Genomic DNA, 17,148 nt, shown 5'->3' with positions numbered 1-17,148 from the left:
ATAAAGCCAGCTGCTTTAAAGAAAATGATCAAAAGTGAAAGATACTTATGACTTGCCCAGTAAGCTGAAATCCATTTTCAAGATTTGAACACTTCTGCAATCAAGTTGTGGAAAACCTGCAGTTGCCATTTACAGCAATCGAAATTGTGAGCATTCAGCATGTTTGGAACCTCAAGACAGAAAAAATACTTCTTAGATGTGAGTAAGTACACATACCTGACTGAAGTTTATATGTTGCTGATGGAATGCTGATGTCAGTTTTTGCTGACGGTTTCCTACAATAGAAGACTGGTTTATTCTTCCCAGGACAGATCGACCCTTTTTCAGTGGCTGGCACGTAGCATCTTCCAAGATATAAATGAACAATGTTATGTTTTTGTTGTCACTATTCTCTTCTAACAAAAGTTAGACAAAATTTCATTTACTTCAGCATACAGGGAGAAATAATAAAAAAAATACACTAATTAAAGTCTTAAAAAACAACACAATTTAGAAGTGGTTATTACAGGTTAGCAGATATAGGAGAGGTCAAAATCTTCACATGTATGGCTATTGAATAAACATTCAAATTTCTGTTCTTATCTACAGGTATAGAAAGAAAAAACCACCTGAACTAAGTTACCTGTATTCACCATCTGTTCATCAAGATGTAACCTGTTTTCAAGTCTCATTGGTGGAACCATTACTGTGCAAACAGCTGATTTGGTTTCAGGATTAACGGATGCTCTTGCTTCCTTATTTTTATTGGTATTAGCTACAAAGCCATTTTCCACAAATGGGCTGTCATGTCCTGAAGAGTCTGAAGTTGGGGAACCATCACATCCACTTTCCTGTTCGTCATCTGACATACTATCAAAAAATAAAAAGTATTGCATTGAAACAAATACGTTTTCATAATATAGATGCATTTTATTAAATTACCACATAAAATTTATGGTACTGAAACTACTCAAAGGTGGATAAAAATGTTACATTTTAATTATACAGGCACAGACATCCAGATGGCAGTTCAACATTCAAACTCATTCTACCCATAAATAGCAAGGCTCAGAGAAAGGAGAAAACTTCCACATAAAGGCTTAAGATGTATAACCCAACTTGCACCCACTTTGCAATTTATTTTTAAAATAATCTTGCACTTATAAACCACCCAAAATTTAGATTTTTATGTCAAATAAAAGGTTGAAGACGATTATTTCATTTTTTCCTGAATCAAAACATAAAGGTTTCCCAATGGTTATTACACTAGCAAAAAAGAACACGCTGATCTAATTTTCTTCTAGAAATCAGCCACATCCCAGAGTCTGCGAAAAGCCATCCCTGGGGCCCGTGAGAGGATGGGATAGAGAGCGCTGAGGAAGCAATCTGCACAGTGGCAGGCAGCCCCTTCTCATCTGCATATCAACCACCAGCAGCTACACTAGACCTTATCTACTGAAAAATCAGGTCTCTCTGAAGCTCCTCCGGAGAGCACTGCCTGTGCGTGACCGATAGATTCTTTTTCACAGATTTAGATTAAGGAGACAAATGCAACCCTCTATTTACACAGCAGCTATTTGGCATATGGTCTGTGAAATCCATGCTGGTCAAGTGGCACAAACTCATTCATTCAATCACTGCTTTTACCAAAGCTGTTGGAAGGGGAAAGAGGTGGAGAAACCAACTCATAATAATAGCCTTTGCTAACATTTATTGAAGCTCCGTGCTTGTATCAGAAGAAGAAAGGGCTAAGAAGATGGTAAATGCCAGCTGCCAGAAGCAAGACTGCAGTCCAATCAGTGGAACCAGAACGAAATACCTTTTAGGCAGCAAGCAGTAAACAACCTGGGAAAGGAAACTAATTTACGATAAGGTATATTACCAGAAAAGACATTCATCTAATTTATGCATTATTTATTACACAAGCAAAAGGTACATCACAGACCCACCACTAACAACAACACAGAAATTTAACTAGTCCTCAACTGGGACTGTGGCAAGTATGGATTATATAGATAGCAAGAGACATTCTTCACTTAACAGAGCCAAAGTGAACGGTATGAGGTCATGAATAAGTAAGTGTAGATGCTAACAAAGGTCCTGGTTAGAGAGGACAGGCATGAGAATTAAGAATTTCTATAAACTAGAAAAAAAATGAAAATCCCAGTTTATATTAAAAATTGGTGAAATACATGCTTAACTTAAAACATGCAAGTAACAGCACTGAATTCACTAACCCCTAAACATATGGTCAAGTCCTTGGTGATTTTATAGCTAATGTAAGAGGTGCTTATAGCATGGTGATTAAATTAAGACAATATAAATAAAACCATTTACAAAACTTAATTTTTTGTGAAAAGTACTTTGACACTGTGAGGGCTTGCACAAAAACCTGAATTCTTAGTCAACAGAGCTAGGTAATTCAGAATAGTTTTTTTAAGTAAGAAATAGTGATAATGTGACAACTACTGAGCAATTAATTATATTTCTATATTCTTAACTTTTGATTCAAGTTACTAATTATATGACTTAACATAAGTCAAATGCTAATGAAACCAGAATCTGACATACTGCTTTGCTATTGACACAAAGTTGAATTACAGAGTGGAGGCGAATTACAGGTCAGTTCCTTGTAATCCAAAGAAAACACTGTAAAATCAAGCAGCTCTTTATAAAAACTTGTCTGAAGTTTAGAATGTTTTGTTATTAAAGGATATCGTAAGCAGGACTGACATTGTTAACTATCAACCAGTAAAACTGCCTGATGCCTCCCAGTATACGACATTTCTCGTTACCTAAGCTTTTACTAAAATTCAACCATTCGAATGGAAATTCTTCAAATGCTTCTAGTTATTCTCTTGTTTCACAGTCAGAAATGACAAATGCTTGAAAATAAGACCAACAAAATATACCTGGTTTAGTCCACCTATATAACTCTGGCAACTTTTTATTTTAATATCTCCAAAGTCCCAGAAATGGCAGAGATTTGTCTGGGATCATCTTCTACATCAAGTCACCCTAAAAAAAATAAAAAATCTATCCACATGCTCAATTACTATACTTTTGTTGTTGGATCTAGCAGTTGTGTCCACAGAATGAGTTGGATCAGTTTAGTAACCTAACAGAAAACTAATCCACCCAAAACCCCGTGTGACTGGATTAAGCGTAACAAAGCTGCATTTTGAGTAAACTTAAAACCTTTTCCCAGTCCTAGCACTCACCAGACTATACACGTCACCTCCTTAGAATAGACCTTCCCAGCCCTGGACAGTAGAGAGAATAACCACCCACTACACCTTTCAGTGTATTCAGCATCTAATACTGCGGAGATTTGTTCACTGAATCCAAAGATTTCAGGCCTTACAGAATAGCAAATGGATGTTGAAGTTGTTCATGCACAAGTCTTTTTTTATACCCTCACTTTTTTTTTTTAGGGGAGACAGTTGTGTTTACATAAACAGAATCATTTATATATATAAATTATCCATTAAAAGCATCATTAAGTCAGGCTGTCCAGAATTTAAAACAAATAAAACTGCCTGTACAGACTAGCAGTTCCATTTCCTTGTCAACACATGCAGTGATAGAATCTTTAATTAATTTAAACTTTTTTTCATTAAGACTCCAATCTTATTCATTTTGCACAATGAAACTGCTCCAAGTTTGAATCACTCTTTTCTATATAGAAAGCTATTCTACAGAAAATAGGAATTGAACTGTAGACTAAAAATAATCTGTCATGCTTATGGCAGCAGCAGGTTGCTTTAAAAAAATGAATTGTGTCCCTAGGTCACAGAATTTCCATGGGATATTGCGTAAATCATATTAAACCAAACTTTTCACCAATACCAGCAATTATATCTCTCAAACGTTTACTGGTCCACAAACTCTTATCTAGGAATCTCATTTGTATAAATGCCACAAGTAGCTACAATTAAAATTTCAACATATTAGCACCAGAAGGACAGGGACTGAAATAAAAGGAAAAGCCATATCTGCAGGCACCCCAGCCAGAACATCCCAAGTCAGTGGGAACTTCCAACTGTGTCACAGGTCTGTGTTTTATGAGTGCCCCCAAGATAGATGCTTTAGTGTCAAGCTCTCAGGCACTGTAGAAAAAAATTGCCATAAAATAGTTCAGATTTCTGTTGAAGGTTTTTGTAAGAGTGAATTTTGAATAATATGCAAAAATGAAGGCTTAAGCTAGACATCAAGCAGTGAAGATAAAAATATTTAAAAGCTGCTCATATGAACAGTGTTCACATAAGTGAGGCTTATGTTTGGTAGCAGAAAAAAAGGCATCAATGTCATTAAATTGTAATCACAATACAAGATACACAATGGGAGAACAAGAGGATGCAAAAATTAAAGATGTTCTGGTAACTTCAAATCTGTCACATCCTACTTTGGCTTACTTAATTTTGCAACCTTAGAAGATTTTTGTTCTAAAGGAAGTTGCATGCAACGTGTTTGTATTTTCTGTGTAAACATAACTCATTCTGAAAACTTCCAGTGTAGCAAGACGGATCTGTTAGGAATGATAAAAGAACAGCCTATGCTGTGCAACTGCAGGCCAATAATTTTTAAATACATCATTTAGCCTCACCAGATGGCAACATAACAAAACTTTCACATTTTTTTATTATAAACTGAGTTTGCTGTATAGTAGGATCTTTCTTTTTACTGAAAGGAGCACAGCTTTTTACCTGTTGGATCTCTTGCAAGGAGATGGACTAGACTGTCCCGAGGAGCTAGTACTCAGAGTGCTATCAGGACTGCTGAGAGAACACACGCGGTCAATGTTCAGGGTGTTCTGGCAGGCTTCACAGTCAAGGCTACCTTTACACCTACCACACAAAAAGAAAGTGAGCAAACATACCATCTCTGATTCGTTCTTTCTGTATGCCACTGACTTAGGTGTAGTTATGGAATAAAAAGGGGTCAAGTATTAGGAAAGGTCCCCTTAAATGTAAATGAATATCCAATTTCTTGTTTCTTTTACATCCAAAACAGATTTTTAAACCTTTTCAGAGTTCTTTTGGAAACTCTAGACTAAATGCATTTTTTGAAACCTAGCAAATGAATACATTTTTAACTGAATCAATACCAAAACCAGTAGATAGAAGATTTTACTACAACAGTTCAGAGCCTTGAAACATTTGGCAAAGTTTAGATTTAAAATACAAGTTCCTCCAGTTCAGAATCATTACAAGTAAAAATAAAGTCGAACAAACCTTAAACTTTTAAGCCCTCATTTAAAATGATACATGCTGCTTTGATAGCTTTGTGAAAGAAAACTCCTTTGGGGGACCACACTCAGCATCTGCTTTTATACCCAAATGCACACCTTTTCATACATTACCCATATGTATGTAATGTTATCTACTGGATGCTACTGCTAGAATAACAACATTGATTATACAAAGCCAGAACATTGACCTTCAAATAAATAGGGTATGACAGTATTAAGCAAAAAAAATATGCTGGACCAAGAAGTATTCTGTTTTGACCAAATCTGTTACAAAAGAGTAAGAAATTATTTGTTTCCTGTTGCAAATGCCTAACATATGTAGATTAATGAGGCAGACAAGTAAATAGATTTTTCATGTTACCTATTACATATAGAAACTTGCTGACTTCAATTTTTTTTCTTTTTTTTTTTAAGGAAACAAACCCAAAACACCTGATCAAGAAATGCGTACCTCTTAATCGGGGTACTTTTCAGGATTTCTAGAGACATCCAGTGTTCTTAATGTGCATTGGTATTTTTTCTTCTCAATGAGTACTGGATTAGAGGTTCTCAATGAGTACTGGAAGTTCAGAGGTTTTTTTCCTCTGAACTTTGAAATTCAGGTCATCCTCTTTGGCAGTAAGATAATGTTCTTACCATACAGAGTTTTCTAGCTTGGAGACCTTGGATCCAGGAATAACATTCAGATGAGCACAACTGAAAGTAATTTTCCCTTTCAAATAATATACTGCTACAGAGTTAACTTCCTAGTGAAACTTGATCCAAAGTGCATTGTTTGTCTTCTTCTAACTCAGATTCATTAAATGCAGTAGCTATGCTAAGACAGCTATATTTAAGTAACACCTTAATAAAAGTAAACATCGATTCTTACTTTCTCAGTGAATGTGTTCGTCCTATGTCATCTTCATCTGTGTCACTGCTGATGGTGATCACACTGACTGCTGGGCTGGGAGAACCGGCAATGAAGATAGCCTGGCGCTGTTTGGTTGAAAGAGATGAATCAGGGTCCAGCCTGACCGATGCATCACAACAGTTACTTTCCTGTCCTTCTGAGTTATGATTGTCCTGTGCTTCTATACAACTTATTCTCTTTACAGCCTTCAGGTTTAGTATCTTTGGAGATATAAAGGCTGAATTTTGGATATTGGTATTTTGTAACACATTGCTCCTGTGAAGAAAACACAGCATTTGACATTTAGTGAATCTACCAACAGACCTGAAAACTGTACTATTTTCAACAAAAACAAAGAAAGCAACGTAGGCTAAGACACCAATTTTCTAAACTAATAGAAAGAAAAACACAAAACAGGAAACACAGACATAAATACTTGGCATATACAATTTTAGATATTAATTAAAAAAAAATAATCCAGAAACGTGCTAAGAAGCAGCTACGTTGCCGCATCCAAACTAAGTAATATCTAAGACTGAAATTTGCAACAACATTGAATACAATACATTGAAAATCCCATTTTCTTATAAATGAAAAAAGAAACTAAAATCCCATGGGTGAAAAAGAAGTAAAGAAAATCTGGCCAGATATCCTGCAAAGATTCTCCCTGAAAACAAAAGCTGGTAGCCTCTGGATGAAATCCTTGCTTAAAACAAGACTGCTGAAATTGCCCTCTGTAACCCATGCGTTCCCCTTTATTGAGCATCCCACACCTTTGAAAATACTTTGTATGGCAGTGGGGCCTATCTTCTTCAGCAAGCAGCTAAAGTATTTTTGGCCACCAGTGAAAGACAGACTAGTCTTAAGATGATTGTAAGGCATACTGCAACCCTGTCATATAGTATCTCTTTATTTTTAGTTGTCTAAAGCTGATATATCCTCATGCACATAAGCTTAGGAATATCTCATTAGAGCTACCTCAATATATTCTTATACCTTCCCAAAGGCTATAAAGACAACTTTGCTATCATGATAGGCACATACTAATCAACAGGAACTAAAACCTCTTACTACTGCAAGTATTTTTCCATCTTGCCTGTATTGCCAAAATAACACTGAAAACTTAGGGCAGAAAGAACAAATCTTCCCAAAAGCCCGTTTAAGTACAATTGTCCCTAACATGCCACTTTTCCAGGCTATTCCCCTGCCCACTGAACAGCAACTACAGATAGCCTATTTCTGAATGTTAGAAATATTCTACCAACCTGTTCTGACAGAGTTTGTTCCTCTTGGTAGCTGCAGGCTGAGGCCAGACAACATGTGCAATGCCCACACTAATTGGCTGAGGGGCAGACAAGGTTATCTGATGTGTTAAAAGAGGCTGCGGTATCACTGAATTGTAATGGATGCCCTGGGTAATCATCTTCCTGAGGAAAAATAAAGGAAGTTTTAAATTGCAAGTCATTTGCATCGCATCCGTAGATCTTGTTAAACCGAAGCCATTAAGGTATTGCACAAAAATATGTGGACTTACCCCCAGTCTCCAAGCCTCTGTGGGCCAGCCACAGGATCAGAGGCCAGAGATGTAGCCGGAGCTGCCACTGGCGCTACTTGCTGCCATGCAGGAACCAGTATTTGCTGGGTCTGATTTGACCACGTCTGTTGTGAAGCAGAGGAGATTTCATGACGCAAAAAACAACTGAATTTACATTAGCTGCTTGTAGTTCAGCACAAAACAGAAGAGGGACTGCAACAGAACTCTACAGGGCAAAAATATTTACCAACTAATAATAAAACAAGTAAGATTTTTACTTTAAAGCAAGCCAACCTGAGAAAGGATTCCTGCTCGAATCTGTAGTGGCTGAATTGCGTGGGCTTGGGTCACCAACGGAACTGCATTATCCACCCTCAGGGAGAAACTGGTGGGTTTACTATGGTTTGTAGGAATTCCTATCAGGGAGAAAGAGAGCTTTAAGCAAAACACCAGTCTTGCATATATTTTCTGAGCAGAATGCAAACATAAAGGATAACTTTACAACATTTTACTACTTTTTTTCTTGATGTGTTTATGATCTAATTCCATAATTTAGACTTTCAAACCAAATAAATCAACACCTAAAAGATTTTTGTGCCATTATGTATCTGCACAAATATTTGGTGCTGTAATTTCCAGAAAGAACTGCCAATAGCTACTATTTGGAAACAGACTCCTAGAAAGTGGAACAACTTTGGCAGAAAGTTCTGCAAAGCTAAGCATTTTAGTCTCTATCACAGAGTATGTTAAAAGTATTTGAAAGGAAGCAGACAAAAGTAAGCAAAACTGAATTTCAAAGCTTCTCACAGATGACTCCTGCACATCTCATGCTTTGCATTTCCAGCTAACTGAAATCCATTCCTCTTAGCTCTTATGGCTGGCAACGCCACATGTACAACGCCCCTATTTGTTACCAACTCTTTTGTGGGAAACAATGTAAAATTTTCTGTGTATGCCATCAAATATTTGCAGTAGAATCCATAATCCTATTCCTGCTTTTATCAAAATAATGCAAACCATAGCACTGTTCGTATATTACCACAAGAGCATAATAGGAAAAAGATGCATCTCATGCTCTGTATAGATTTCATTATTGTCACAGGAAACTAACAGACATATAGCAACGCTGCAATGTTTACTACTAATAATAATTTTTACATAATAATGTTAAACTAAAATGAAAGAGGAATTTTTTTCAACAGATATTGCAACAGAACACCTATGCTAGAAGAAAATACTGGCTAAGCAAATATACTAATTTCATCTTCTAACTGCACTTTGTGTCTTGTGCATTAGTCCAAGACTAAGCAATGCGTGTTCAGAGGTAACTACTAAAGAACTACTAAACTAAAGATTAAAAGTGGGATTTTTTTCTAAATGTTTACAATACAGGATGAAAGAAAGTCTTCATCTGATACAATTCTCTCATGTCATAACACAATACTAAGTTATAACCATGCAGTCCAAAGCTTTTAATTTTGAAATGCTGTTGACTAATTTTTTCCACACAGCCATCTAGAACAGCAACATCTTAACTCTGCCAGAGGTAGTGAGCTTTAGCACTTCAGATATTCGACAGAGCAGCCAAGCAGGGAAACCTTGAAGCAGTGCCAGATCCCATTAATATCCCTTTCCCTCTGTGCCAGCAACTCAACTTGTCACCTATGTGATGAAAACAATATATTCCCTTCATTCAAGCTGTAGCAGAATTTAAATTTGGAAATTTATCGTCATACTAAGAATACAGTATACAGATCACAGATAAAGTATTTGCCTCTACTGTTTCCTTTTCCATAATCACTTTATTCATCTGGGTATAATGAAAACAGTAGGGTTTTTAAATTATGGACTATGTCACTGTGTAAAGCATATAAACAATTTAAATAAGAAATTACTTAGTCATACTAAGTGCTCAGAAGTAAATCTGTATGAAGCTATGCATTTAGCTCATACAGCCTCTGACACTGCACGGTGAATACTCAGAGCTTTCATGAATTTCTGGAACTCAACATAGATGCAGCAGCCACAAATAACATTACCAATAAAATCTGCCACATCTGTCTTTAGATAAAGAGATAAAGACTTCCTCGGCTCTAAGTTTAGGCTAAAAGTGTTTTGGTTTTTTTTTCCAGAGTGAATCCAGTGTGATTTCTAGAAGTTCAAGTTGCAGAGGGAGAACTAAGGAGGAGTTTGAAAGTCATTCTTAATAAAGCCTACTTCCTATAAACTCCCTTGTTTCAAGATCTGATCTCAACATAAAGCTGAACCATCACCAAGACAGATAAATTGCATCTTTGGAGATGAAGACTATAATCAAGCTAACCTAATAAGCAAACTATAAACTACCTTTCCCTCTCCATAAATGACTCTTACTAGGATAAGAAAAGCTGTTTTTCACTAGCTCCTCTCTGAGCAGCCCATTATAAACAGAAAAAAACAAGTTTTGCTTGATATGTTCTGAGATCTAAATGAGGTTTTAAAGACTCCTCCAAAAAATAAGACCTACATTTGCATGATGCAAATGCATTTGTTTAGGGAAACAGAGGTCAAATGCATTACCATGTGTCCTTCTAGAGATGCATATGCTTATTTGGTAATTTTCTACACTGTGGAAATACTTCTAAGCTAGCATTTCCACCTTGCAGTCTTCCAAATGCTTCTGATAATTGAACCCTCAGCCAATTATTTCTTTCCATAAATACAAAATTGTATGCTTAAAAAAATCGTAATACAGGACACTTCAGCCAAGCTGACCTTTCCTCCTCGCAGCACAATGCAATCAACATTCTCAAAGATTTAGTTATGTGTTTTTCAGCCATCAGAAAGCTGCGGCAGTTCTATCTAGCATTATAACTATACAACAGTAAAAGTGACACTGTTTACATAGGGCAGCTACATCCTTAAATGAAGCCCCAAGTTTCCAGATGTTTTCTTCAATATTCACTTGGAAGTCCAATAAAAAACCCCAACCTTATTATCCAGACAGATTTATCACAAGAACTGTTATATTTTCTTATCCTTATCCCTAGGATACCCTAGGGATGTAGTTGGGGAAGAAAAAAAAAACAACCAAACAAAAAAACCCAAAACAAACCCCCAAAAACCAAAAACAAAAACACCCCAAAACACCCCAACCAACAAAACCACCCACAAACCCAAAACCAACAAAACAAACAAAATCACAAGCAAACCACAACTGAACCAATAAACAAACCCCCCACACACAACCACAAAAAAGAAACAAAAAAACCCCACACCACCAAAAAACAACACTCCAGCATTGATATTCCCCTCATCTTTCTTTCTTGTTTCCTCTCAAATTTTATTTCAGAATACCCCCCTTTCTTGCTTCAGCTTCCACATTGTGTCCCTCCATTTTATCTCATATATATATATACACACACATATACATACATACACATATATATTTGTGTGCGTGCAGTATATGACGATGGGCTCTGGATTTTCTGCAGATGCTGATTTGCTATTTCTTTCAGAAAGCTGCAATGTATCTGGATCTGACTCACATATTAATTTTTTTATAACATAATTAAGTTCTTTTAAATATACAGCTTCAGTGGATATTACGGAAAACTCAAATACTGCTAACAGACAGACAGTAATGCTCATATTTCAGGAACTGTAACAATTACAGTTAAACATACCTTGAATAGTTGGAGGACATATAATCAATGCCTGTTGGAAAACATCACTGCAACCAAACTGAGCAGTTCCTGCCTGCAGTGGTATCCCTTGGTGCAAAACTGAATGGGCAGATGCAGCTAATGCCTATGGGAACAGATTCAAAACAGACAACATTATAACTGTGAATCTAAATCTCTCACCCACTTGTCCCACCAGCTTATATAATAAACAACTACAATAACGTACAAAAATTAAAATTTCAAATACATTTCACAGGAAGCTATCCCGTTTGGACACCGGAGGGCACTATAATACAGCACTGCTTTGCTATGGCAACACCAGTTTGTAACTTAATTTTGAAACATACTGAATTCTAAATAGTTTGTTTAAGAAAACGTCAGGAAAAAATGAGAGTAAAAGACAGAAGATTTTGTCACTTACTAGATGTACTTTTTCAATTATGAAATTAATTCAAGAAACAGCATTAATGGAATTTATAATTTAAAAAAAGAAAAAAAGTTTTTACCTGACTTCTTACTGGACCAATTTTGGTAAAGCTTGCAGTCAGATTAGCTGCACTGCCTGAGGCAACTGGTCTCATAAGTGATGTTTTATTGCGATTACTTAAGTCATACATGTTTGATCTGCATTTGCAAACATCCATGATATGAAAACAGGACTTCACTCTACCAAAACCAGAAAATAAGTTGCTTTAATTAGAATTTCATGTTGTTAAGTGTAAAAGTTTCCCAGAATAAGAAAAAAAAAAAAATAGTTCAGAGCCCACATTTCCCATTTTCACAGAATGGCATCACACACAGAAATAGAAAAAAGAAATACTGCTATTATTATGTTCATTTCAAGCCTTTGTAATGCATATTTTAAAATCAAGAAAAATACTGCTATTTCCTGCTTCTCGTACCTAACACCATTTCCTAACAACTGCATACAAGCAGGAACGATAGTAAACTAAATGGATGGAAAGCTCTTTCTTTCAGTGAAATCCTTGTACTTTAGGAAATCCACAGTGAAATATACAATTCCAGAACTGCAAGAAAACTTTCAATATATTCTATATTAACCAATGCAATAAAGGAAGGTATCTAAGATGTTCATCTCAAGAGGAAATGCCTACCCTAGCTCTCAATGACTGACAGGAACTAAGGCTCTTCATACTTCCAAAAATCAAGCCCAAGTTTCTGCAGTGCTGGAATTTTATCAACCAGGCATATAAATGATAACTTAGAGATCTATTGCTCTAAAAGTTACTTTTCAGAGAAAAACATAGTTATTCCAACAGTTTCCTTGACCAAGTGATATGTCTAATATGGCAAGCACTTGAAAGAATTCTCTAAGACATTACAAAAATGACAAAAGATTTTTCTCTCTGATAGCAGATGAAACAACACTATTATACACAGGAATCACTACAACAGAGACTGAAAAAAATAATTTGTGTGTGTTACATACTGGTTGCTATGAGGAAAATCAAGGAGGTGCTTCATGGTAACAAAAGAATGGTTCAGGGTCTCAGCTGGAGTGATTCTTAAATCAGCGTCAATCAGCAACATTTTCTTCAACAGACTGACAAATTCCCTCCTATCTGCCTTCTCTGCCAACAGGTCACTTCCTTCCAAATCCATCACCATGTTCACCTGGCATTGAACAAAACAGTCAGACAGAAGACATGCATATTGGTTTAACTCTTTCTGTTATTGCTTTCTGCTATAAAATACTAATATTAAATGATTTTATCATGTGGGGCACAGTGAATTTTCTAGCTTATCCCAGTACGGTTGGCTTGGAATTGGTGACTTTTTTCTGCACACACACTACTCCCCTTGCACCCTCCCCAGCTAAAAACCCCTGAAGGCTTTATTCCAGTCTGTGACTTGGAATTTTAAAAGTAAGATTTGGGATAAAGTTCTTTATATGGTCTAACTTAAACTACAAAGGAAGTCTTCAAAAAAGAATTTCAAACATGTATTAATGCCAATCTTGCAAAAAGAACTGATTCTCTTTTCAGATTATGGAAGAGAATGAAAAATTTCCTTTTGTCATTGACTAGAGAGTTATAAAGCTAAAGAAAAGTGTGGAAACAGTTAAGTTTTTTTAAAAAATGAAAAAATAATTATGTTGAGAATTATATTGTTCAGATAGCAGAATTATACTGGAAATTACATAGTTAAGAAAGCAGGATCCATATGCATTCTTTTTTTACCCAGAATGGCAGATAAGGTAGAAGAGAAAGTATACATTATACATAAAATTAAAGGGTTCCCCCAACCACAAGGACAAGTACCATTGTTTAACACAAGTAATGACAAAGATCTTTATAAAAAGCCCAAAGGACTGACATAGCTAGACATTTTCTTCGAGCAACATATACAGACAATAATGGATATGACTGATATATAATAAATAATATTCTAAAAGGTGTTTATTTCAAACTAGTAAAATGTTTTAAAATCACACATTCCTTTTGCAGAGGAAGAATGCTTTAATACTCACATGCACTATATCATCCAAACTGTTGAAAATATACTTTCGGGCCTCTTTAGACTTCATACCTGTCTCTGCCTCGTGCTCTTCCAATGTCTCAAAAAAGAAAAGGAAAGCTGAGTTTAGAAGTTGACAATAAAGGACATTTATAGCTACAAAGTAACTTTACATATTTACTGGCCTAATAAACCTGTTTTTAAAAGAATAATTAATATTTCAATCGTATATTTGTATATAGCTGCTTTAGTAGTCAGCTGCTTTGCTGACTACTTTCATTTTCTAAATCAAAATAAAAAAACCACACCGACTTTCACGTCCGAGTGATCACAGTACTGGATTACAATAGATGGTTTGTAAATCACACAGGAAGTGCTGAAGGCCTAACAAAACATTGTTTAATGAAACTCCCTCTTGTGGTTCTATTTTTATATATCACAGGTTTTCTATTACTTGTATTTTACACATTTCCTCAAACTCAAACTTTTAACTCCAAACAGCAGCAACATCATATCACTGTAGAAAAATAAAACAAAGATCAGGCAGGTTCTGTTCAATTTCTCTTTGCTTTCTCTTTTCTTTTGTTATTTTTATACTTTTACTCCTTTGCATACACAACAGTTGGTGTAAGTATTTTAAATATTGAAGTATGAAACAAACAATTAAATCCCAGAAAATGAATACGATCACCTATCAGTGATCTATGAGCTCGAATACCACTTCCTGTTACAATTTTCCTCCTTCAACACAGACAGCATCAGGAGGCAGGTTTTGTTTTAAGAGTCCATGTTGCAGGAAGCAAGGCAGGACTGTAGGGAAAAAATTTTTTTAACATACAGATTACAGAAAAGTTTCCAAAATTAACTTTGACAAAACCTGCAAGTAATGACCAACGGTCTGTACCAAAACTCCTTTCTTTCCCCAAAACAGCATTTAGTCTGCTGTGAGAGATTTAACCTCTGAAAGGTAACAGCTTCTGAAAATGGGGAGGGCTGTTTGCATCAAGAACTCGTTCAGGTTCTCCAATACGGAGGAGCCCGATGTAAACCGTCACCTAATGTAATGATCAACCACCCGAAAAAACCAGAAAACTAGAATAATCAGGATGGTGTAATTGGAGAATCCTTACATAAGCCAACACAGCAGCGTTACGGCAGGGCAACACCGGCCCCGGCCGCTTGGCCCAACGCACGCTGGGGATTTACCAAGTTACTGGGGAGAGTTACGCAACTTGTGCTTTGAGCTCGTCAGCTGTTTGTTACTGCAGAAGTTTTATGTCAACTGTAACCACTTCCTGACTCCGAGTCCTCCAAAAATTTGGTGAAGCAGCACCATGGAGTAGTACAATTTAAAAAAAATAAATATTTGCATAGGAAGTCAAAGCTCTGCTTATGGCCAGTGTGCAATAATGTTGCTTAGAGAGAAGGAAGCTGTGCAGACCATAAAAATACATTTTTTTAATTTTGTCTCCTTTCATTGTATTGCAGCTTTCAGCCAACAAAGACTGTTTTAGCATGAGATCCGAAGGAAATGAACTGTACACAGTCATATTGTTTCTTAATCCTCTTTCTCCTAGGAACTTCTGGTCCTGAAGCCAGTTTTGAACAAATTTTGACAGAGCAGTTTGGGCTTCAGAGGCAAATTCTTTAAAGAAGTGAAGTGAAAAGCAGTGACCAAGCAAGAGAAAGCAAACTCATTTAGTACCTCTGGAGATACAAGGCTTAATTTGAATTCAATGCTCTCTCTCTACCTGGCACCCGTGCACTGGCCGCCCAGCCACGACACAGCCTGGCAGCTGCACCAGACCTGCCTCTGGGGCAGCCGGCGGGGAGGAAAAGTGGGCAGGAGCTCGTAGCACTGGTTTGGGGAATGGGAAAAATGGAAGGGATACAGAGCGGGGACTGATAAAAGTCACAGGAGATGTGGAAGGGACCTAACAATATCATAGTGAAACTTGGCCTCTCTGGCTTCTCTGCTCACAAAAATAATACACTGTTTTCTACTATATTATACTGTTTACCTTTAATCTCCAACTAGAATATGGTGCGTCCGTTTCTCTACAGAAAAATCTTGCAGTTTTCGTTCCCATGCTTAACAACTGCTCTCCTGGCAAACCTTGAGTCTGTGAAATGTAACGAATCTGAGGAAGAAAAAAAAAAAAGGGAAATTCTTTTCCTCTGATTTTCAAAACCTGATCCACACAGTTAAAAACTTGTCATTTCATTTTAAAAATGGCAAAACGAACCACCCTCAGAGCACCATAGTTCAACAACTACATCTTACATAGGAGAGAAACCTAACACTGAGCGCTTGATACTGCTTTCTCCATCTCACAAGAGAAAGCCATACATAAACAAACCTCTGAAGTGACCTATATAAGCAAGCTTTTAAAGTTTGGTCACAGAAATGAGGAGCTAGGGAGAGCGACTGTCGTTACCTCCTCAACCCATTCAAAACCTAAATGTAATATCTTCATTCTAAACAGGAAAATTACTAGGAGTGCTATGCTTGCGTACAGAAGTTTGATGATTTTTTTTTTTTTGGCATACTCTCAATATACAACGCTATAAAAATCCTTCCCGCTTGCTGTTTCCAGTGTATCAGTCTTTTACATGTCTGACACACGTGCATTTCAAGCAAACGTACCACTTGAAAAGGAGTGCGCGTAGAATCTCTAGGCATCCAGCTAAAGATACTGTCCTCATCTCAGAAAAATCTGCTACTGAACGCGATGGGAATGGACTAGGCTTTATGCCCAAAATGGTCAGATGCTCTTTTCCACTGGAATTATTTACATGCATTTATTTTAGAAGATAATTTACTGTGCATCTTTCATTACCTTTCTTACAGTTGATGATACAAAGTATTACCTAAAACAGTTAAGATTCAAGGCTTTGACAAAATGTCTTGAAACAACACGTTATGAAGTGTTTTTAATTACTCTGCATGCAATGTTAACTCACTGTACAAGGGGTGAGTTATTCCAGAAGTAATACTACTTCAAAAATTTAAAAAACCACCTTCAAGAAAGATGAATTGGAAGAATAATTGGCAATAACTGAAAACTGATCTTGCTGCAAGTTGGGATGGAGGGAGTACGGATTCCAGCAGCCAGGGCTGAAGGTCTTGAGGAGAGCAAAGGCCGAAGGGCGTTGGGCAGGGTCCCATGCCACACGCCTCCACAGAGTGGCTGCTGCTGTGGGCCAGCCCCTGGAAAAGGTGGAGCAGCCGGGGAATAAGAGAGAATGGAAGAAAGGAAAAAATCAAAAGGAGAGAGTGGTGAAATACACTGAATCAGAAACTGGGAGGTAAGATTAATTCAATGAAAGACAGAGGACTTGAGAGCTA

General features: G+C 36.7%; 1 protein-coding gene across 2 annotated transcripts in view; it reads right to left on the bottom strand.

Annotated features, from left to right (window-relative positions):
* Positions 1 to 17,148, bottom strand: part of HIPK3 (homeodomain interacting protein kinase 3) — a 116,701-nt gene that overhangs the window by 5,420 nt on the left and 94,133 nt on the right. For both annotated transcript variants that reach the window (XM_072864124.1, XM_072864123.1), the window contains exons 4-15: positions 15,821 to 15,940; positions 13,813 to 13,899; positions 12,772 to 12,956; positions 11,828 to 11,987; positions 11,322 to 11,445; positions 7,951 to 8,072; positions 7,657 to 7,781; positions 7,388 to 7,549; positions 6,102 to 6,398; positions 4,686 to 4,826; positions 623 to 849; positions 217 to 344 (exon numbers count right to left, since the gene is read on the bottom strand). In XM_072864124.1, the coding sequence (XP_072720225.1) occupies positions 217 to 344; positions 623 to 849; positions 4,686 to 4,826; positions 6,102 to 6,398; positions 7,388 to 7,549; positions 7,657 to 7,781; positions 7,951 to 8,072; positions 11,322 to 11,445; positions 11,828 to 11,987; positions 12,772 to 12,956; positions 13,813 to 13,899; positions 15,821 to 15,940 (1,878 nt within the window). The remainder of the gene's footprint in view (positions 1 to 216; positions 345 to 622; positions 850 to 4,685; positions 4,827 to 6,101; positions 6,399 to 7,387; positions 7,550 to 7,656; positions 7,782 to 7,950; positions 8,073 to 11,321; positions 11,446 to 11,827; positions 11,988 to 12,771; positions 12,957 to 13,812; positions 13,900 to 15,820; positions 15,941 to 17,148) is intronic.

The sequence above is a fragment of the Ciconia boyciana genome, chromosome 6, assembly GCF_034638445.1.
Source record: "Ciconia boyciana chromosome 6, ASM3463844v1, whole genome shotgun sequence".
Classification (NCBI taxonomy): Eukaryota; Metazoa; Chordata; class Aves; order Ciconiiformes; family Ciconiidae; genus Ciconia; species Ciconia boyciana.
Note: the sequence above shows the minus strand (reverse complement) of the source record. Positions and strands in the feature narration are given on the sequence as shown.